The sequence below is a fragment of the Leucopleurus acutus genome, assembly GCF_964270905.1.
Source record: "Leucopleurus acutus genome assembly, chromosome: 5".
NCBI lineage: Eukaryota > Metazoa > Chordata > Mammalia > Artiodactyla > Delphinidae > Leucopleurus > Leucopleurus acutus.
Genome location: NC_139147.1, coordinates 84,335,561 through 84,359,837, shown reverse-complemented (window position 1 = coordinate 84,359,837; position 24,277 = coordinate 84,335,561). Strand labels below are relative to the sequence as shown.

Below are 24,277 nucleotides of genomic sequence, written 5' to 3'. Positions count from 1 at the left end.
CGTGCTGTGTGGCTTGCAGGATCTTAGATCCCCAACCAGGGATGGAACCCAGGCCCACAACAGTGAAAGCACTTAGTCTTAACCACTGGACTGCCACAGAATTCCCCAAAATAACTCTCATGATCATATGTCCACTTAAAATTACATATATCAATAAAAAAACTTTGAATCTCTATTTGTTTCAAGATGATAAAGCAATCTGGGTCATATGCCCAATAATTATCTTGGAATAATGGTAAATGTTGAGATTATAAGTTAATAAGAAAGGTTCAGGGACTTCCCTGGCGGTCCAGTGGTTAAGATTTTGCACTTCCATTGCAGGAGGCGCAGGGAAATAAGATCCTGCGTGCCGTGCATGGCGCGGCCAAAAAAAAAAGGTTCATAAAATGTATATCAATAAGTAGGCAAAGCCTTTTAACACTGTTAAATAGCTCTCTACAGATTTTTATTTAAGCAGTCACTGCTTGAAAATAAGGCTTTATTGAAATTATTGTTGACATTTACTTCAGATGGTATAATATACTCTGCAACAGAAATTGAATTTTGAATACAGTATGAGAATAACTAACTGATTAATCAGAAACCTTAGATCTCTGACCTTTTAGAAATACATATTGAAAAAGACATGCATATAACTTTGGACAAGAGGCCTACGGCAGTAGCAGATTCCAAAGAAATGTGAATCTGAAAATAGGTAATCCTAGGAGTAGGCCTTGACCCGGGTGACGACCTGAGTCAATCAAGAGGTAGACTCAGATGTAAACAATTATAAGGGGGCAAAAGTGGCCAAATAAGAGCAAATCCAAATCTCTTCTCTATACAACATAACCTTCAAGTTGGGAAGATGACTAATATATTTTAAGAACATCTGAAACACCAGTTAAAAGAATGTTCTTCATAAAAAATACATTCAATGAACAAGACCATTCCATTCCTCAAACACACTAGTTAATTACAATTTAAAATCTGCATGGAAATGGTAGCTGTTCACTGTAAGTCAGATACTACTTGGATCAGAGCAGATTTTCCCAGATACCACCCAGAAGGATCATGGTCTTAGTGCGCCCTCAGTATGGCAGCCCCAGAATATCAACCCTTCCTCATCCCCAACACTGCAGTGAGGCTGTATTACTACTGGGGAATGGTTGTTCAGCAGGACTTTGGGGGAATACTAGCTTCACAGATTTCTGACCCAAAAGTCAGTGACTGAGATTTACAATATACAGAAGTTGACAAATTTCTTTACAAGATCCTTACCCCTGGGGCCTCCTCAATGATCTTCTGATGTCTCCTCTGTACACTACAGTCTCTTTCAAACAAGTACACAGCATTGCCATGGTGGTCACCAAACACCTGGACTTCCACATGTCTATTTAAAAACCCAATGAGAAGATTCCATTTGTAGGTTGAACATTCAAGAAAAAAAATTATATATATGAAATGAGTGAGAAATAAGAAAAGACAGAAAACACTGGAGACCATATTTATGACCTCACAGTAGGGGCAAGTCACAAGTACAAACTGCCAAGGAAAAGACTGATAAATCTGAATACATCAGAATTACAAGTTACAGTCACAATTCATGTATCCTCAAAAAGTCAATGAAAACACATTTTTATGATCAGGGGATTTTAAAAAAGCAACTCTTACAGTCAGATTTTATAAACTAAGGCAGACTGGAAATTATAATGGCTCATCCATAGAAAGGTTAAGAAATAAATTTATATGGATCATTCGTTTTTTACGAATATACTAAAATTAAATCATAAAAAACAAGATAAGGAACTTTAATGTTGAGTGTAAAATTATCAGAAATCATATTAAGAGTAAATGCAGGACTTCCCTGGTGGCGCAGTGGTTAAGAATCCGCCTGCCAATGCAGGGGACATGGGTTCGAGCCCTGGTCCAGGAAGATCCCACATGCCGCAGAGCAACTAAGCCCATGCGCCACAACTACCGAGCCTGCGCTCTAGAGCCTGTGCGCCACAACTACTGAGCCCTCATGCCACAACTACTGAGGCCTCATGCCACAACTACTGAAGCCCGTGTGCCTAGAGCCCGTGCTCCACAAAAAGAGAAGCCACCGCAATGAGAAGTCTGCTCACTGCAACTAGAGAAAAGCCCGTGTGCAGCAACGAACACCCAACACAGCCAAAAATAAATAAATAAATAACTTTATTTTTTTAAAAAAGAGAAAGAGTAAATATGCACATAACACTTAAGAAAATAAGGGTAACACAGACCATTTGGTGAACATGAAAGCATTCTTCTCAGGAGATTCATTCTGATATGTTCACACTGTAGCTCACCTCACACATTCACCACCATAATACAGAAATGAGTGACCAGCAAACATTTTTTTCTGTTGAGTTTTTTTTGTTTTTTGGAAGATGTTGGGGGTAGGAGTTTATTAATTAATTAATTTATTTTTGCTGTGCTGGGTCTTCGTTTCTGTGCGAGGGCTTTCTCTAGTTGTGGCAAGCAGGGGCCACTCTTCATTGCGGTGCGCAGGTCTCTCACTATCGCGGCCTCTCTTGTTGCGGAGCACAGGCTCCAGACGCGCAGCCTCAGTAGCTGTGGCTCACGGGCCCAGCCGCTCCGCGGTATGTGGGATCTTCCCGGACCGGGGCACGAACCCGTGTCCCCTGCATCGGCAGGCGGACTCTCAACCACTGCGCCACCAGGGAAGCCCTCTGTTGAGTTTTTAAAATAAAAATTGTCAAACATAGAAGAAATTTTTTTAAAAACCCATAAAGTCTTATAAATGTACTATTTCAGCACAGTGGCTCATTTCTCTTCCTTTCTGTTTACCTCATGAAACACTTCATTAAACCACTTGGAAGAATTTTTTTTCTTGATATATCATTTCTACTGAATGTTCCATTTAAAAATTTCCCAACTTGTCCAACATATTCTCTTGACAAAATAATAGGAGCTGACTTCTTCCTTTTGGATGTGCTTCCTTGATCTTTCCTCCTATTTTTACTTACCCTTAAGCTACTAACACCAAACACATTCTTGCTATTACTATTTTGAATAAACTTATCTGTGAGATCAATTAAGAATAAAAAAACCAAGAGATTTTATTTTGCCTTTGTTTATTCTTTCTCAATCGCTCTTCCTTTCTTTAAAGAGATCCAAGTTTCTGACCTGCATCATTTTCCTTCTCCCTGAAGAACTTAACCATTTCTTGTAAAGCAAGTCTACTGGTGACAAAATCCCTCAATTTTTGCTTGTCTGAGGAAGTCCTTATTTCTCCTTCAAGTGTGAAGGATAATTTCACTGGACTTTATAGGTTGATTTTTTTTCTTTCAACCCTTTATAAATATTTTACTCCACTCTATTCTTTTTTTTTGCTTGAAAATATGCAGTGTTTATTTCAACAGTCCACTCTATTCTTAAGTCTGATGTATTTCTTTTTTTTTTAAATTTGTTCACGACCCACTATTCTTCTTTTTTATTTTTTTTTATTTTAATTTTTTTTTTTTTTTTTTTTTGCGGTATGCGGGCCTCTCACTGCTGTGGCCTCTCCAGTTGCGGAGCACAGGCTCCGGACGTGCAGGCTCAGCGGCCATGGCTCACGAGTCCAGCCGCTCCACGGCATGTGGGATCCTCCTGGACTGGGGCACAAACCCGTGTCCCCTGCATCGTCAGGCGGACTCCCAACCACTGCGCCACCAGGGAAGCCCTCTTCTTTTTTTTTTAACATTTTTATTGGAGTATAATTGCCTTACAGTGGTGTGTAGGTTTCTGCTGTACAACGAAGTGTACAGCTATACATATACATATATCCCCATATCTCCTCCCTCTTGCGTCTCCCTCCCACCCTCCCTATCCCACCCCTCTAGGCGGTCACAAAGCACTGAGCTGAACTCACTGTGCTATGTGGCTGCTTCCTACTAGCTATGTCTAATGTATTTATTATCCTTGCTCCTCTATAGATAAGGTGTTTTTCCCTTGTAGCTTTTTTCAAGACTTTTTTTGTCTTTGGTTTCCTGTAGTTTTAGTATGATTCAAAAAATTTTTGACATTTATCCTGCTTTTGGTATACCCTGAACTTCCTGGTTCTATAATTTGATATATGTCATTAATTTTGGAAATATCTTGGCCATTATTACTTCAAATATTTCTCCTGCCTCTTTCTTTCTTCCCCTTGTAGTATTCAAATGATGCATATATTACACCTTTTAAAATTGTCCCACAATTCTCAGATATTATGTTCTGTTTGTTTGTTTTCATTATTTCTCTTTGCATTTCAATTTGGGAAGTTTCCACTGACATAAGTTCAAGGTCACTGTTTCTTTTCTCAGCTGTGTCCAGTCTACCCTGAGTCCATCAAATGCATTCCTCATTTCTGTTACAATGTTTCTGATTCCTGGCATTTTCTTTTGATTTTTTTTCTTAGAGTTTCCATCTCTCTGCTTACATTACCCATATGTTCTTGCATGTCACCTACTGCTCCATTAGGTCCCTTAACATATTAGTTACTTTAAATTCTAAACCTGATAATTCCAAAATTTGTATCATATTTCAGTCCAGTTCTGATGCTTGCTTTTTCTCTTCAGACCATGCTTTTCTTGTCTTTTAGCATGCCCTGTAATTTTTTTTGGTTAAATGCCAGGCCTAATGTGTCACAGAACAGGAACTGAGGTGAACAAAACTTTCATGTGAGATTTTATGTTAGCCTGGCTAGGAGGCAGGCTGTGTTTAATGTCTGCAGTAGCTACAGGTGCCAGAGGCTTCAGTTCCCTCTAGTGTCCTTGTTTTGTTTTTTCTCCTTTTGTCTTTGGGTTTCCCTAAGAACCCCTTAATCAGAGTCTGTGTCTTGCAGCTCTTTCGGTTGTAACCTGGTTATTATACAGGAGCCCTGGTGACATGGCAGTAGGGTGTGGGCAAGGGAAAGTATTCTATAAGCTTAGGATTAAATCTCGGTCTTTCAGTGGGTCTGTGTCCCTGTGTGCCTCAGAAGTGTTTCTTAGCTTTTTTTTTTTTTTCTTCCCTTACGTGAAACAGGAAGACTAGAGTTGGCTAACTGCCCTTCCCCCGGGACAGAAAAGGCTCTGGCAAAGTTCCCCTTAGAGTGCTGGCCTTTGGTAGGGAGAACAGACAGCTCTGGGTCTATTTCAGAATGGTTTCTTTTTTCCTCCTCCTGCCCCAAAATGTGAGGGAATTTTTCTTGGATTTTTCACTTTGAGAACTTGGTGGTGTCCTTGGAGGAAAAACCTATGAAAATTTGGTTTTGTCACCAAAATTGTCACCATCAAGCTAGTCCACACGCAGCCTCTAGTAATTTGTCAAAATTCCCATTTAAGTGTCCCTATCAGTTTATGGCTCCCGCAGCTTCTGCTCCAGGTTAGCTGATCTTGGCTGTGATTTGCTGTCTTCACTTGCCTGCCCAGATTTCAGGGTGGTGGTTTGCCTTGTGGCCTCAGTTCTCTGATGGGTCTAAAATTCATTGATTTTTATTTTGTTCAGATTTTTACTTGCTTTTTGGGTGTGAGTAACAACTTCTATGCTCTTTGCATGTTGGAGCTGAGCTGTTTGTTTTTCAAATTCCAATTGTAAAACTTTACCACGTCCACTGACTCTCCCTTACCCTTTAGCTGCTCCAGGGAAGAAGGCACTAGAGCAGGAACTCTAGGTTCTGAAGTGAACATACCGGGGCCACACCAGGAGCACAACATAGCTCTTCCCTGACTTCTCAGAAGTTGGAAACACTTTCCTTTGGTTGTTTACAAGGGAAGCTCATTGAGGATCTGTGTTCTGTTAGGATTTCTGCGGTTGTCAAATCACCCTTGTTATTTTCCTTTTTCTGATGATCCTTTTCTGTGTTGCTTTATCTAACTTAGAGGTTCTGGAGCACAGTGTTTGAGAACCAAGAAGTACATCAAATCCCAGTCACTCCAATTCAGCCACTGCTGGGGTCTGGCTAGATGGACAGATGCAGCTGGTTTCTAGTAGGAATGCCTTGATATTTTCTAAGAGTTCTAAAGTTTTTATTTTCCTATTCACAGTTTTTTAAAATAGATTTTATTTATTTATTTATTGGCTGCATTGGGTCTTTGTTGCTGTGCATGGGCTTTTCTCTAGTTGCCACGAGTGGGGGCTACCCTTCGTTGAGGTGCATGGGCTTCTCATTGCAGTGGCTTCTCTTGTTGTGGAGCACGGGCTCTAGGCGTGCGGGCTTCAGTAGTTGTGGCATGTGGGCTCAGTAGTTGTGGCTCATGGGCTCTAGAGCGCAGGCTCAGTAGTTGTGGCACACGGGCTTAGCTGCTCCGCGGCATGTGGGATCTTCCCGAACCAGGGCTTGAACCCGTGTCCCGCGCATTGGCAGACGGATTCTTCACCACTGTGCCACCAGGGAAGCCCCATGGCGTTGGCTTTGACAAATATTTGCCTCCTAGAAGCTTTATCAGTAAGATGAAGAGACGTGCAGTAGCCAGTCTTCCACTGGACAGAGCAGGATTGGCCTGCGTGGCTGCCAGGGTTCGGCCCAGAGGAGACTCCACAACCCTCTGGAAACATCTCCCCCTCTCTCAACTGTCTTTAAAAACATTCGCAAAACTTTCCCTCACCTACTGTGTTACAAAGATCTAACTAAAATAGACCTCCCTATAGGTTTTACCCAAAGGTTAAAAAAAAAAAAAAGTCCCATTTCTTTTTCACATAAAAACAGTACAATTGAGAAATGCAAATCAAAACTACAATGAGGCATCACCTCACCCCGGTCAGAGCGGCCATCAAAAAATCCACAAACAGTAACTGCTAGAGAAGGTGTGGAGGAAAGGGAGCCCTCCCGCACTACTGGTGGGAATGTAAACTGGCACAACCACTATGGAGAACAGCATGGAGGCTCCCCAGGAAGCTAAAAATGGAGCTACCATACGATCCAGCAATCCTACTCTTGGGCATATATCCAGAGAAAACCATGGTTCAAAAGATTACATGCACCCCAGTGTTCACTGTAGTGCTGTTTACAACAGCCAGGACATGGAAGCAACCCAAATGTCCATCAACAGACGAATGTACAAAGAAGATGAGGTACATATATCAATGGAACATCACTCAGCCACCAAAAAGAACGAAACAATGCCATCTGCAGCAACATGGATGAAACCGGAGACCATCATACCAAGTGAAGTCAGACAGAGAAAGACAAATATCATATGATATGACTCATATGCAGAATCTGCTTGACCCAAAAGGCTGGGGAGGTTAAGCCTCTTAAGCAGGAGCCATTGTTTCCTTTCAAAGCAGGGGATGGAGGGATCTGCTGAGAACCGAGAAGAGAGGGCCCTCACGACCCCTGGCCTCTGCTTCCTCTGTGGCTGCCCCAGCCAGATCTCCTCATCTCATCTGTTCCTTTTCTCGTCCAAAGTCACATGCAGGACCCATTACATAATTTATGGATCCACTGCAAAATGAAAATGCAGGGCCCCTTTTAAAATGTTATTAAGAATTTTAAGATGCCTCCACGGGGTATTAAACCAAATATGGACCCTTCTGAGTTTAGGGCCCTGTGCAACTGCCCAGGTCACATGCCTGGGAAATGGGTCCTGGTCTCATGATTCATGTGTGTGTTAGGTCAGGAGCTGGATCTGAGCCTTCTGCTCATGAAGGTGCTATACAAGGTCAGTTACTGGAGGCCCTGGAGCAGCCAGACAGGCATCGGCAGGCAGACGTGACTCTGAGAACTGGTCGATACTTCACCTTCTGGCCCTGCTTCTCCATCTGTAACAGGGATCATGATACCCTCCCACATTTTTAATCCCTCTAGAATGTGCACTGAATATGAAGTGAGGAAGGAATCTGATTTTTTTTTTAATTCTCTAAAATAGTACACTTTGAATATTGTTATCTATCCCAAACTTTCAGATAAGCTCAATAGTTCTGATCAGATTTATTATATAATACATCTTGATTTCTACTTTTCTCAGTTATCAGTACCACCCTGACAATCTTCTGTACTCCATTAACTCAACAGATAATTACTTAGCAGAATATAAAATAGTGATTATCATGATATTGAAATGTTATTACTAGAAAACACAGAAGAGAAATATGTAGAAATGCTAATACTTATATTAGGAGAATGAGCTTATGACTGACTTGGTTTTCCATCTCTTGTATTTTCCAAGTTTGTAATGTATTCATATTATTTCTATATTTAAAAAAATATTACTGATGCCTATCATGAAGAAAATAATGCCAGGTAATATATATGGGAAAATAAAAAGAAAGAAACTACCAGGTCCTTGATTCCCAGGAGCTTCCCAGGTATTGAGAGTATAAATTACAATGTGAGGTAATATTTAGCTAACATTTCACAAGTAAAGAATCTACATCTTCAAAAATGTTGCAGGCGTTGAGTTACAGTCACTGAAATAGCTAGCTGATGTCTCCACGACAATTTTAACTCAAGAGTATGCCAATGCGGATAGTTAGCCTATCCTTTTCTGAAAGCTACTGTGGAAAGGAACCTTCAATTCACCTTAGACCTTCCTCCATTTTTGCCTTATTTCCCACTAATAGGTGGCATACGTTGTGCTCTCCTAATCAACTGGGCTTTTTTGAGATTGACTTTTTTGTTTTTTTTAACTATCACATTCTAAACGAATTTAATTACTGTGCCATGCTCAGGGACAGTTCTAAGTTTTGTAGGGCTTGAAACAAAAACAATTTGGGAGCCCACTTTAAGATGAGTACAAAATTGGGTACAGGTTCTTCAAAGAGGTTCATGCAAGAGAAGGGCCTGAAGCTTTAGTTCATTACCTTCAAGGTAAATCTCTCTCTGGTCATGGTCCCCAAATGAATTTTTCTCTATAAAGTCACTTGACTTACAGGTTTATGTGTATGTGTGTGTGTATGTGTGTGTGTGTGTGTGCGTGCGTGTGCGTGTGTGTGTGTGTGTATTTAACACAAAATCTATGAAACAAGAAGCTTTTATAATCAATACCTTATTTTAAGCAATACACATGAAAATAAAATTCCTGATAATAAAATAAATTAGAAATCCACATAGTATCTGCTATAGTGGTACCCAGAGAAGCAGTTTGGTGTGGTCACTTAGAGTGTGAATTCTGGAGTCAAACTGCCTGGATTCAAATCCCAGCTTCACCACTTCCCAGCTGGGAGACGTCAGGCAAGTCAGATGACCACTCTGTTGCTCAGTATTTTCACCTGAAAAATGGGAACAGGGTCCACCTAATGGGATTGTTGCAGGAATTAGACTAGAAATAGAAGGATAGCAAGATTATTACTTAGTATATGTAAAATACTTAGAACCTGGCACATGGTTAAGTGCAATATAAGGATGAGCTATTAGTATATTTGTTAACATATCACTTACAATTCAATTTGGCTATTACCATTTTCTGAGCATCTCAAATGATGCTTTATCTGTAAGATAGAGCTTAGTTTCTTAAAAGAATTTTTTTTTTATTTTGAAAAGACTCTAAATTCCATCAACAAGAAATGAATTGAGGACTTCCCTGGTGGCGCAGTGGTTAAGAATCCGCCTGCCAGTGCAGAGGACACGGGTTCGATCGCTGGTCCGGGAAGATCTCACATGCCACAGAGCAACTACGCCCGTGCGCCACAACTACTGAGCCTGAGCTCTGGAGCCCGCAAGCCACAACTACTGAGCCCACGTGCCACCACTACTGAAGCCCGGGCACCTAGAGCCCGTGCTCCCCAACAAGAGAAGCCACTGCAACGAGAAGTCCGTGCACCACAACGAAGGGTAGCCCCCGCTCGCCGCAAACAGAGAAAAGCCCACGCACAGCAACGAAGACCCAACGCAGCCAAAAATTAATTAATTAATTAAAAAATTTTTGAGTCAGGAAAAAAAGCTGAACCCACCTTGGTGTGTCCACAAACTTCTCAATCAGCATCCCATCATCATTGAAAGACTTCTTAGCTTCCCTCCGCGCTGATTCTAATTGCTCTTGAAATTCTTTTTCGGATCTAATGATCCTCATACCCTAATATGGAAAGATAGTTACGACTACAACATAAGTAAAACAAATTAGATAGCCCAAAATGGAAAACACGAGCATGCGCAATCTTACTTTTCCTCCTCCACCACGGATGGCTTTAATCATGACGGGGTAACCGATTCTCCTAGCATGCTCTTTCAGGCATTGGTCTGATTGGTCCTCACCGTGATAACCTTCCACAACAGGCACTCCAGCAGCAGCCATGATGGATTTGGCTGTGCTTTAGAATAAAAAAACCAAGATGTCTTAAATCTATGGATTATTTCATACAAGAGAAACACAAATACTTCCTAGTCTATAAAATACAATGGAAGTTTAAAAATAAAACATTCCATAGGTAAAAGGACTATAGTCTGAGACAACAAATATTAATACAAATGTTAAAATATCTATTAGTTTTCTCAATCCAGTTTTCATGTGGTAGCTCATCCCACCTTGTTTTTAATCCCCCAAACTGATTAACATATTGATTAGAAACACTAATTAGTTGAATATTTTCTGTAACTCACTGTAGTGGCAAATAAATAACTTTTGCCTATGATGACAAAAGGGTATAATTAACATGTCTATTATAGTTAAAACAAACCATTTCAATTAGTCTTCCTATGGTTGTATTTAAAAGATATAAACTTGGGCTTCCCTGGTGCGCAGTGGTTGAGAGTCCGCCTGCCGATGCAGGGGACACGGGTTCGTGCCCCAGTCCTGAAAGATCCCACGTGCCGCGGAGCGGCTGGGCCCGTGAGCCATGGCCGCTGAGCCTCCGCATCCGGAGCCTGTGCTCCGCAACGGGAGAGGCCACAACAGTGAGAGGCCCGTGTACCGCAAAAAAAAAAAAAAAGATATAAACTCATACCTCTTTATACCCATGTCTCTAATTGCTGATGAAGGAGGACCTATAAAAATAATTCCTTCTTGCTTACACAGTTCGGCAAATTCCATGTTTTCTGAGAGAAAACCATATCCCGGATGGATAGCCTAGAAAGGAGAAATGAAAGGATAAACCTTCTAGTGCTCCCCTGGCAGACCCTGATGCAGGTGATGGAATCCTCCTCTGGGGAGGCCTCTCCCTATCCTGGTGATAGGTATACTATGGTCTCGATCAGAATATGTTTCTAAAGAGGGGTTTCTTTAGAACTTTAATACTAAAGTTCTAAAGCCTTACCCAAACCAGAAATATCTATATTTCTTTTCATTATGGTAATACACGCATCAAATTTACCATTTTAACCACTGTTCAGTGTATAGCTCAGTGGCATTAAGTACATTCACAATGTTGTGCAACCATTACCATCATCCATCATCCCCCAAAGAAACTCTATATCTATTAAATAGTAATTCCCCATTCCGATAACCTCTATTTTACTTGCCATCTCTATGAATCTGCCTATTCTCCGTACCTGATAAAAGTGGAATCATACAATATTTGTCCATTTGTCTCTGGCGTATTTTATTTAGCATGATGTTTTTCAAGGTTGATCCATGTATCACAATTTCATTACTTTTTATGGCTGAATAATGATCCACTGCAGGTATATTCCACATTTTGTTCATCCACTCACATGTTGATGGACGTGTGGATTGTTTCCATCTTTTGGCTATTGTGAATAATGCCACTATGAACACTGGTATTCAAATACCTGTTTGAGTTCCTGCTTTAAATTCTTTTAGGTATTGGGTTGGCCAAAAAGTGCCTTTGGTTTTCAAGTAAAAATAAAAGACACATTTTTCATTTTTACCATGAACTTCATTGAACAATGTATTCACCCTTTTGTTCCACTACCTTCTGCCATTTTTCAGACAACTTCATAATTCCATCTTCCCAAAACTTTTTATCTTTTTGAGCAAAGAACTGTTCCAGGTGCCTTTTACAGTCTTCCAGGGAATTGAAATTTTTTCCATTAAGAGAATTTTGTAAAGACTAAAATAAATGGAAATCCGAAGGTGCAATGTCTGGTGAATATGGTGGATAAATCAGAACTTCCCAGCCAAGCTGTAACAGTTTTTGCCTGGTCAACAAAGAAACATGTGGTCTTGCGTTATTCTGACAGAAGATTATGCGTTTTCTGTTGACTAATTCTGGATGCTTTTCATAGAGTGCTGCTTTTAGTTGGTCTAATTGGGAGCAGTACTTGTTGGAATTACTCGTTTGGTTTTCCAGAAGGAGCTCATAATAGAGGACTCTCTTCCAACCCCACCATATACACAACATCACCTTCTTTGGATGAAGACCGGCCTTTGGTGTGGTTGGTGGCGGTTCATTTCACTTGCCCCACGATCTCTTCCATTCCACACTATTGTACAGTATCCACTTTTCATCACCCATCACAATTTGTTTTAAAAACTGAACATTTTCGTTACGTTTAGATAGAGAATCACATGCGAAAATATTTTTTTTTTGCTTAACTTATGTGGAACCCAAACATCAAAGCGATTAACATAAGCAAGCTGGTGTAAATGATTTTCAAGGCTTGATTAGGATATTCCGAGTATGTCGGCTATCTCCCACATGGTATAATGTTGATTGTTCTCAATTAATGTCTCAATTTGATCGCTACCAACTTTAACTGGTCTACCTGACAGTGGAGCATCGTCCAGTGAGAAATCTCCAGCACAAAGTTTCGCAAACCACTTTTGACATGTTCGATCAGTCACAGCACCTTCTCCATACACTGCACAAATCTTCTTTTTGCATTTCAGTTGCGTTTTTACCTTTCTTGAAATAATAAAGCATAATATGCCGAAAATGTTGCTATTTTTCTTCCATCTTCAGTATTAAAATGGCTACAGAAAAATTCAGCAATTTTGATGTCTTTTTTATTTATTATTATTTTATTTATTTATGTATATATTTTTTTGCGGTATGCAGGCCTCTCACTGTTGTGGCCTCTCCCTTTGCGAAGCACAGGCTCCGGATGCGCAGGCCCAGCGGCCATGGCTCACGGGCCTAGCCGCTCCATGGCATGTGGGATCTTCCCAGACTGGGGCATGAACCCGTGTCCCCTGCATCGGCAGGCAAGTTCTCAACCACTGTGCCACCAGGGAAGCCTGATAAATCTTTTTTAAATGACGCTGATATGACAGCTGTCACATACAATCTAACAAAATTGTTTCAAATGCAGTTAAAGACAACTAAGTGCTACTAGAGCCACCTTACGGAAAAAAACGAATGAAACTTTTGGCCAGCCCAATATACACGAAATGTCAAGTAATATCAGCAAGCAGGAGTAAAGGGCTTCAGAGTGGTAAGGGGAGTGGGTGGCTGTTTGCCGTGTCTCCATATAAAGCTGGCCTAGAACTGAAACCACGTATCCAAAAGCTGAAAAGAGCACCCTAGCATAATATTAACTCATTTAGCTTCAGGTCACTATCTGCCAATGCTACCTTTCCAGAAAAAAAGCTAAGAAGCAAACAAGAGTTCATAGAGTACTAAAGTCTGTATATACTTCAGTGAAAGAGGACCCCCCCTCATATTTTAACCTAATCACTTGCAACTTACTCAGAGTTTTAAGAAATTTATTTACTTGGCTTTCTTGGCCACAGAAGAGGAAAATCAGTAACTGAATGACAGCAAGACTGCTAAGAGAAACATGCTGACAGTGAAAAGGGAGGAAACAGAGGAAAGCAAAAAGGCTTAAATGGTTTAGTGAGGAATAAGGCAACTCTCCAACTTCAATAGTTCTGAGGGCATTTTTGTTCTTTTAAAATAATAATTAAGTATGTTTAATTATAACCAAGAGAATGTAAAAATAAAAAGCGTATCCAATCCTATTTCAAAATAGTTATGTCCAAAGAACATTTCAAAATAAAAGCAGTAAGCTTCAGATGTCTGGGAAACTCATGTGAATAGAAAAACCCATATCTTAGTGACAGCAAACAGCAAAATGCTAGATAGTGAATAAAATGCTAAATAATCACATTCTGATGTCAGCCTGGAGTTTTGCTCCTTTTAAACCAAAGTTTAATTTTAGTCATTTTTCATGAAATGTCAAATACTATTTATATTAGGCAAAGTAAAACAGGTCTACATCCCAGTCCTCCCTGGTTTTTTAACAGCTTTTTAAAATGTATGCTTTACAATGCATAACATTCACTCATTTCCAGTTTGATGAATTCAGCAAATTTATACAATGTGCTGTAACTGGACTATAAATATAATCCGGTTTTGGAACACTTCTACCAGAAGTTCCTATGTACCCATGTGCATAAATGATCAATCCTTGCTCACAGAACCAGGCAACTACTGACCTGCTTTTTCTCTCTATAATTTCGCCTCTTTTAGAGTCTCACACAATGGAACCATATAGTCCGTAGCCTTATATGTATGGCTTCTTAAACTTAGCATAATTTTCTGTGGCTCACCCACAAACAAAAAATGAAATACTGGTGCATGCCACAACATGGATGAATGTTGTAGCACATTTGTTTACAGATTGTATGGATATACCATATTTTGTTTTTCATTAATTTGGATTTTTCCCAGTTTCTGGCTATTATGAGTAATGCTGTTATAAACATGCATGTACAAGTCTTCATTAATTTTTCTCAGCAGTGTTTTATAGTTTTCAGTACATAGGTCTTGAATTGCTTTTGCTAACTTTATTACTAAGTATTTGATTTTCTTTGATGTTATTACAAATGTAACTGTTTCCTTAATTTCATTTTCAAAGTGTTGGTTGCTAGCCTCCTTTCTTTTGGAACAGATACTTAATTTGACAGAACCCTGATTAACTAGATAAATACTCTCCCTTCATAACTAAGAAGAAAAGCTGCTGTCTCCTTGCAAAAAATAATATTCAAACACATTATGGGAATGGCCTCAAGAAGTTTAATTTCTCTTAGGGTGAACACTTTAATATATCCAAACCACAGTATCCTCGAGCATTTGAATGGATTAAAAAGGAAGTCTAGGGCTTCCCTGGTGGCGCAGTGGTTGAAAGTCCGCCTGCCGATGCAGGGGACACGGGTTCGTGCCCCGGTCCGGGAAGATCCCACATGCCGCGGAGCGGCTGGGCCCGTGAGCCATGGCTGTTGAGCCTGTGCGTCCGGAGCCTGTGCTCTGCAACGGGAGAGGCCACAACAGTGAGAGGTCCGCGTACGGCAAAAAAAAAAAAAAAAAAAAAAAAAAAAAAAAGGAAATCTAACAATACTACTATTACCAGCGGGCTAATTCCAAGCCATCAGGCATGTATCTAGCTGCCAATTCACCCTGGTGGATCACAGGATTGTAAGCCTGTTTAGATTGTTCATCCCATAGGACTAATATGCCTTTAACAATAAAGACAGAAAACTGGCATCATCTCCTACCCTTAAATCTCTGCCAAAATAATTTCTTCCATGTTTTTAGTTTGTGTCTATTCAGCTCTGTGCTTGTTCAAGCGTATGCACAGGTCCAAAGTTGTTGTTGTTGTTATTAGCTCTGTCTTCAGCAAAAATGAGATGTGTCCTTTCCGTGGTGGAGGGAACAAGCCATACTCTTCAAATTCTTTTTTTTTTTTTTTTCCAGTACGTGGGCCTCTCACTGCTGTGGCCTCTCCCGTTGCGGAGCACAGGCTCCGGACGCGCAGGCCCAGTGGCCATGGCTTACGGGCCCAGCCGCTCCATGGCACGTGGGATCTTCCCGGACCGGGGCACGAACCCGTGTCCCCTGAATCGGCAAGCGGACTCTCAACCACTGCGCCACCAGGGAAGCCCCCTTTTTTTTTTTTTTAACATTTTTTTATTTTTGGCCGTGTTGCGTGGCTTGCAAGATCTTAGTTCCCTGACCAGGGATCAAACCTGGGCCCCCGGCAGTTTAAGTCTGGAATCCTAATCACTGGACCACCGGGGAACTCCCTCAAAAATTCTCTCTTTTTTTTTTTTTCAAATTCTTATTACGAAGAATTTCCTACCCCAATCTGTGATTCTTATGACATTTGGATTTCCTTTTGGTCAACCACATAGATGACCAGTATTTAGTTAAATAACTTGCTATATTCATTAAAGTTATTTGTCAGTGATTTTGAAACATCTCAAACAAAGTTATTCATTCCTGGTGGCACATTAAAAGAAACTGGAGCACTTTTACAAAACATTCATGTTCAGAAGCTAATCCAGATAACTAAGGGAATAAGTGAGGTCTGGCAAAAGCTTTTCACTAAAGAATAATATACTTACAAAAAAGTGCACGTTATAAGTATACAGCTTTTATAAACATAGTTTTCATAAACTGAATACACCTGTGTAGACAACACTCAGCTCAAAAAATAATCACTAGCTTTCCACCAGAGAGCATAAAGCTCCCTTCCAGGTGACTTTAGGCCCCTCCCACAGTACTGTATCAACTCTTTAAAAGGCTCCTCAGTGATTCTAATCTTCAGCCAGCACTTACTACTACTACCTCTTTCCCAGCCAGAGAAGGCCTGAGAAAACTGACTGTCAGGAGGACTAGCCTAATGAGCATGCTTACCATTACATCTTTTAGATTCTCTCAGTACAGCCATGTTACCAGGCAAATCACCAGAAATTTAGCTCAAGTGTAAATTTTACTCTAGCATCTATAAAAACGCCTATGTTAAAATGGCCACATTTAGAAGTCTACATGGAAACACAAAAGACCCCAAATAGCCAAAACAAACTTGAGAAAGAACAGAGCTGGAGGAATCATGCTCCCTGACTTCAGACTATACTACAGAGCTACAGTAGTCAAAGCAGTATGGTACTGGCACAAAAAGAGACACACAGATCAATGGAACAGGATAGAGAGCCCAGAAAAAATACCCACACACTTGTCAATCAATCTACGACAAAGAGGCAAGAATATACAATGGAGAAAAGACAGTCTCTTCAATAAGTGGTGGGAAAACTGGACACATACATGTAAAAGAATAAAATTAGCACATTCTCTAACACCATATACAAAAATAAACTCAAAATGGATTAAAGACCTAAATGTAAGACTGGATACTATAAAACTCCTAGGGGAAAACACAGGCAGTACACTCTTTGACATAAATTGCAGCAATATTTTTTTTTGATTCATTTCCTAAAGTAAAGGAAATAAAAGCAAAAATAAACAAATGGAACCAAATTAAACGTAAAAGCTTTTGCACAGCAAAGGAAACCATTGCCAAAACTAAAAGACAACCTATTGAATGGGAGAAAATGTTTGCAAATGATATGACTGATAAGCGATGAATATCCAACATATATAAACAGCTCATACAACTCAACATCAAAAAAACAAACAACCCGATTAAAAAATGGGCAGAAGAACTGAATAGACATTTTTCCAAAGAGGAAATGCAGATGGCCAACAGGCACATGAAAAGATGCTCAACATCACTAATCATCAGGGAAATGCAAATCAAAACCACAATGAGATATCACCTCACAACTGTCAGAATGGCTACCATCAAAAAGAACAGAAATAACAAATGTTGGCGAGGATATGGAGAAAAGAGAACACTTGTACACTGTTGGTGGGAATGTAAATTGGTGTAACCGCTGTGGAAAACAGTATGGAGGTTTCTCAAAAAACTAAAAATTGAACTACCATATGACCCAGCAATTCCACTCCCAGGTATATATCTGAAAAAAATAAAGACACTAATTTGAAAAGATACACGCACCCCAATGTTCATAGCAGCATTATTTACAATTGCCAAGATCTGGAAGCAACGTAAGTGCCCATCAATAGATGACTGGATACAGAAGATATGGTATATGTATACAATGGAATACTACTCGGCCATAAAAAAGAATGAAATTTTGCCATCTGCAGCAATATGGATGGACTTGGAGAGTGTTATGTTAAGTGAAATAAGTCAGACAGAGAAAGACAAATACTTTATGATATCACTTATATGAGGAAATCTAAAAAATACAAGAAACTAGCAAATATAACAAAAAAGAAGCAGGGAATTCCCTGGTGGTCCAGTGGTTAGGACTTGGTGCTCTCACTGCCAGGAGCCCGGGTTCGATCCCTGATTGGGCAACTAAGATCCCATAAGCCGTGCTGCGCGGCCCAAAAAAAAACAAGCAGACTCACAGATATAGAGAACAAACTAGTGGTTACCAGTGGGGAGAGGGAAAACAGAAGGGGCAAAATTGGGGTAGGAGATTAAGAGGTATAAACTATTATGTATAAAATAAGCTACAAGAATATATTGTACAACATGGAGAATATAGCCAGTATTTTGTAATAACTGTAAATGGAACATACCCTTTAAAAATTGTATTTGTATAAAAAGAAAGAATTCTACATTTTTGGCAAACTTCTTTCAAAATCATTATGCACATGTCATTCAATGTCCTTTATTACTGGAGTCCCCAACCCCTGGGTCACAGACTGGTACCAGTCCATGGCCTGTTAGGAACCAGGCTGCACAGCAGGAAGTGAGCGGGGGGGCCAGCGAGCAAAGCTTCATCTGTATTTACAGCCACTCCTCATTGCTCCTGTTACTGCCTAAGCTCCACCTCCTGTCAGATCAGCCCCGGCATTAGAGTCTCATGGGAGTGCGAACCCTACCGTGAACTGCGCATGCAAGGGCTCTAGCTGGGGAGTGGCTGCAAATACAGATTATCATCAGCAGAGAGGTTTGACTGTAGAGACCATAATAAATCAATTGCTTGCAGACTCATATTAAAACCTTATCAGTGGGCTTCCCTTGTGGCATAGTGGTTAAGAATCCACCTGCCAATGCAGGGGACGCAGGTTCGAGCCCTGGTCCAGGAAGATCCCACGTGCCGCGGATTAACTAAGCCCATGTGCCACAACTACTGAGCCTGCACTCTAGAACCCATGAGCTACAACTACTGAAGCCCTTGCACCTAGAGCCCATGCTCCACAACAAGAGAAGCCACTGCAATGGAAGAGTAGCCCCCGTTCACCGCAACTAGAGAAAGCCCACACAGCAACGAAGACCCAAGGCAGCCAAAACTAACTAAATAAATAAATAAAATTTTAAAACCCCCCAAAAACCCCTATTGGTGAGTGGCAAGTGAAAACAAGCTCAGGACTCCCACTGATTTTGCATTATGGTGAGTTGTATAATTATTTTATTATATATTACAACGTAATAATAATAGAAATAAAGTACACAATAAATGTAATGTGCTTGAATCATCCCCAAACCATCCCCCTACCCTGCACCCAGTCTGTGGAAAAATCGTCTTCCACGAAACCAGTCCCTGGTGTCAAAAAAGGCTGGGGACCGCTGCTTTATTAGAAGGAGCAATATGATTCTTCTTCCAAGTCAAAGTGAGCGCAAGGTTTGCTCCCTTAATTGATAAATATCCTCTTATTAAAGAGCCCTGTAAATTGTAACCCACCAAATTTCCTTTTTGATCAGGGCTGCCAGGAAGAACTAAAGAAGCTTTCCTTGGCCTAAGTTTTCTGACTTAATTCCAACCACTATGCCCCAATAATAGTCCCATATTACTTATTTTTTGTTTTTATCTTAGTCTTAACCACTATCTGTAATGTTGCAAGTCACCTCAAATCTTGAATATCCAGGCAAAATGTGTGAAAATTATTTACTCTTTTCTCATTGTTTGTGTTATTAACATAACATCTAACATAATACTAATCCAGATAGAGTTCACAAATTCTCCAGAATTAACATATCATAAATTTGCTAGAGTCGTTACTTAAAGACATAGGTAATAGGGCTGAGAGTCAGGATACTTTTGTTTAATTCTTTCTCTTTCAATGATGAGATGAGTTTTGCTTTCAAAGCACCTGAGGACCTTGAAAAAATGCAAATTATGCATAAAAATGTAAATTACAGTGGGCTTGGAGTGTGGCCTAAGAAGCTGCATTTCTACCAAATGATGCCATGGACCACACTTTGAGTAGTGAGACTAGATGATTTTGAGTATCACGTATGCTGTGCATTTTATATTTGTAAAATGGTGGTAATAATACTGTCTAATGCAAGCTCAAACATGCGGTAAGTACAAAGTGACAATTATGTTAAAGTCCCTGGATTCCTAAGGGCCTTTTACTCCAAATGATAACTAAAAAGCTTTAGAAACAAGCATATTTTAAATACCTGTGTGTATAAATTAGTGCCTACATTGTTCAGTCTAGAAACTCTGATTCTAAAGAAGAGAACAAAGATGCAGAAACACATAAATACAAAACAACTGCATATATTCATTAATTCAAATTAATGACCCTCTGTGCCAGGTCATGGGAATGTTAGGAGGTAGAGAAAATAAGTCTCAGTTGTGGGTTCTTCTCTTAAACAGAGCACAATTGAGTTGAGGAGTCATGATATGCATTAAAATTTTTAAACAAGAAAATGGCTAATTAAGTATAAAGATGACTGGAACAGGAAAGCAAATGCTAAAGGAAAAGGGAGACATCAGTGTGACTGGAGTCAAGAAAGTAATTGTAAGAGGCAGGAATTCCAGTGCCAGTGAAGGGCAAGACTGCTGCAATTGACTCCTAATTATTCTGCCTGCTGTGTTTGTTACCACCCCACCTTTGCCCCATCCCACTAGCCTATTCCCCACGGGCAGCCACATGATCTTATTAAAATATAAATCAGATCACCTCCCTCCCCTGCTTAAAATCCTCCAATAGCTACTTAGAATGAAATGCAAACTCCTTACTAAGGCCTATAATGCTCTAAATGATGCTGCCTCTACCACTCTCAACTTCATCATCTACCACCTTCCTCCTGTGTCAGTTGGTTTTCCAGCTCCAAATCCAACCTTCCATACTGAGTTAGTTTGGCGACAGGGCCCTGCAAATTACTGTTCTTGCCACTTGGTTTCCTATCAGGTTCCACCAGCAGGGGTCACTGTAGGGAAACTGGAAGCCAGGGAAGCTTCCTGTTCTTCCACCCTGGGCAGCAGCAGTTCCCGTGTTTAGTCTCTCTTGGAACTTCCAGAACCAGCCTCATTATGCTCCCTGCAGCCAGGTAGGGCCCCTCCATAGAGAACTGAGCAAGAGCTGCAGAAGGTCCTTCCTCCAACCTCTTCCTCAGCCCAAGGGGTCGTTACCAGTATCTGTAGTTTTATCATTTGGTAATTTCAAAATACTTTTTTCTCTTCTAGTCCTCTAACACTGGTAGAACTAATCCCTAAATTAATCTCCCTCTGTTGAAATAGCTAATGGAATTTCAGTTTTACTAACTGGATCCTGAATGACACAGCCCCTCATTGCCTTCACTCCATCCACACTGAATATTTTTGTCCCTTGAACACAAGTTTATACTCATCTCAGCGTCCTCCCATGTGACTGAACCTTCCTCGTCAAGTGCTTCATATGGCTGGCTCCTTCTCATCAGGCAGGTCTCTGTTCAAGTGTCACCTCTTCAAAGAGGCCTCCACTGATCACCCTATTTAAAAGCATTTCCTAACCAGTCTTTACCCCCTTATCTGGCTTTATTTTCTTCCCACCACTTATAACATTCCGAGTTCTATTAGTTCTTTACCCATTTAAATATTGGGTTGGCCCAAAAGTTCGTTCAGGTTTTTCCGTAACATCTTACAAACAAACTTTTGGGCCAACACAATATTTATTTTCTGTCTCAACTACAAGAGTGTAGCTTCAGACATAGGGTATAAACCGTGTTAGTCATTGCTGCATACATGCTTTCTTTTTTTTTTCTTTTTTTTTTTATACATGCTTTTTAAAAAAATATTTATTTATTTGGCTGCATCAGGTCTTAGTTATGGCACGCAGGATCTTCGTTGCGGCATGTGGGATCTTTCGCTGCGGTGCTCAGGCTTCTCTCTAGTTGTGGTGTGCAGGCTCCAGAGTGCATGGACTCAATAGTTGCGGCACATGGGCTCTAGAGCACGTGGGCTTAGTTGCCCCATGGCATGTGGTATCTTAGTTCCCCAACCAGGGATCGAACCTGTGTCCCCTGCATTTGAAGGCGGATCCTTTACCACTGGAAGTCCCTGCATACATGCTTAGAAGCTGGCACAAAGGAGGAGACCAATTAACGTTTGCTGAGTGAATAAATGCATGAATGATATGAGAAGGAGGAAAAGAGCATTTCCAGCACACGGAACAATATAAGCAGATGCCTAGAGAAATAAGCATGATGTGTAAAGACAGAGAGAAGTTCATTGCAACCATTAGAAACAAGTGATGATGAGAAATAAGTTTTGACAAATACTGGAAACTCTTAAATGCTAGGCTGAAGAGTTTGAACTTTATCTTGTAACCACAAAAGATTTACTCACTAGGGAATAGGATGAGAAAGGGGTGAAGTTATTGAGGAAAAAAAAAAAAAAGAGCAGGTGGTAATAATGAAACAAGGGTTTAAGAAACATCTGTCTTACATCTGTCTTGCAGTAAAAACAACTGCTAGCAGTTATCTATCTAGCACAACTCATTGGACGGGCAAGGGATTTAGAAGTAGGGAAACCAGCTGAGAATCAGAAATCCAGATAAGAGATCATAAGGTCTGGCTGTGTGATTAAAAAGAACAACTTCTGGAGACATTTCAAAGAAAGATTCAACACAAGTTGGTTCCTATTTTATTTTGAAGGATGACAGATACAGTAACAGCAAACTTTTGAGTCTGGGATATTGGAAAACAGGGAGCGGGGCCTTAGAATGAGACTGGGAAGTCAAGAGGGAAAAGAATTTCTTTCTTGATTCTATTTTTCCTTGTAATTTAGAGCACCACCTATTTCTCCCAAAGAATCCAATGTTCCTAGGATCTGGCTTTGAAGGTAGAAGAGCTGAATTCCCTCTTAATTTAAATTTGTAATTAAACCCTCCCTCCACCTGTTTCCCCAAAGATCTAAAGTGCACAGGACTCAGTAAGACGGTAGCGTGGCTGAGGAGTGAGAAGCGACACGCCTACTTTACAATAACAATCCCATAATCAAATGTAAAAATCTTGGAAACAGCTAAACATAGAGAACGAGTTCTGTAAATAATAAGCAATTTTGTGTAACCTGTAAAAAACTTATTCCTTGGGGTTTTCCTGGTGGCGCAGTGGTTGAGAGTCCGCCTGCCGATGCAGGGGATGCGGGTTCGTGCCCCGGTCCGGGAAGATCCCACATGCTGCGGAGCGGCTGGGCCCGTGAGCCGTGGCCGCTGAGCCTGCGCGTCGGGAGCCTGTGCTCCGCGGCGGGAGGGGCCACAACAGTGAGAGGCCCGCATACCACAAAAACAAAAAACCAAAAAAAACCTTATTCCTTTTGCTATGCAAATTTCTTCTTTTTGGGGGCCATACTACGTGGCATGTGGGATCCTAGCTCCCCAACCAGGGATGGAACCTGCGGCCCCTACATTAGAAGTGCAGAATCCTAACCAATGGACCGCCAGGGAAGTCCCTGCAATGCAAATTTCTTCATGACTCTTTTACCTGTGCAGCGGAGATCTTGGCCACTTGAATGATTTTCTCCATAGAAAGGTAGCTCTGCTGTGAGGGAGCGGGGCCGATGGAATGTGCTTCATCTGCCTGTTGAAGGAATATTACATGCTTAAAAGACCACACAGCTGGTACACACTAGTACACTATACAGAACTGCTGCTGGGTCATCTTATTATTATAAATAAAAATGCTGGCTCCTAAGAACAATGCAAGAATTGAGAAACACAAGCAGCAGCTCATGTCTATGTTATAAAAATAAGCCAGTTTGGAATCTTTCGCAGGAGGAGGGTACCAAAACTTGACTTTTATGTATAAAACACACAGAGTGAAATTAAAGTGCCTTGGGTTAGAAGGCAAGAGGCATTAGTCACAGTATTAATATTAGCAACAATAGTAACCTTAAATGTAGTTAATGCCAAAAATGTACAATTTGACAAAAGAGACAAAATATACAACAGACGTATACAGTAAGAAATAAAAGTTTCCTTAAGTTTATATAATTATTAGAGTATGATAATATCCCTTCTATACATTTATGAACTATTTTTATATTGTCCCTTAAAACTTTCATATAATCATAGCACCCCTTGAGGCAGACCAGATACACAATATCATTCATTCATTCAAAGACTTACTGAATGCCCACTATGTGCCATGCTTTGAGGTGAAGCTGCCTATACATCAGTAAATAGGACAAGTGTCTCTGTCTAGAGGAAGAGACAAACATCAAACATACATTCACACACTTAATGACAGCTGTGATAAAGGCCAAGAAGGAAAAACAGAGGACACAATGCAGGTAAGAGGAAGAGGATCAGGTTTAGTCTGGTCAGGGAAAGGCTGGGAGAGAAGGTCAAGGGGCTCCTTGACCTGGGACCTGGCCAGGCAAACAGGAGGAGGGGGTGGAGTTCGGAACAGGAATGGAGATGGGGGCAAGCCTCACTGGCAGAG

At 40.6% G+C, this 24,277-nt stretch overlaps 1 protein-coding gene across 2 annotated transcripts in view; it reads right to left on the bottom strand.

Annotated features, from left to right (window-relative positions):
* The window catches only part of MCCC1 (methylcrotonyl-CoA carboxylase subunit 1), a 63,816-nt gene that overhangs the window by 31,599 nt on the left and 7,940 nt on the right, over positions 1 to 24,277 (bottom strand). The window contains exons 4-8 of one of the 2 annotated variants that reach the window (XM_082839875.1): positions 23,318 to 23,413; positions 10,852 to 10,973; positions 10,071 to 10,218; positions 9,862 to 9,983; positions 1,258 to 1,369 (exon numbers count right to left, since the gene is read on the bottom strand). In XM_082839875.1, coding sequence (XP_082696001.1) covers positions 1,258 to 1,369; positions 9,862 to 9,983; positions 10,071 to 10,218; positions 10,852 to 10,973; positions 23,318 to 23,413 — 600 coding nt within the window. The remainder of the gene's footprint in view (positions 1 to 1,257; positions 1,370 to 9,861; positions 9,984 to 10,070; positions 10,219 to 10,851; positions 10,974 to 23,317; positions 23,414 to 24,277) is intronic. The other variant, XM_082839876.1, reaches the window with a different exon arrangement.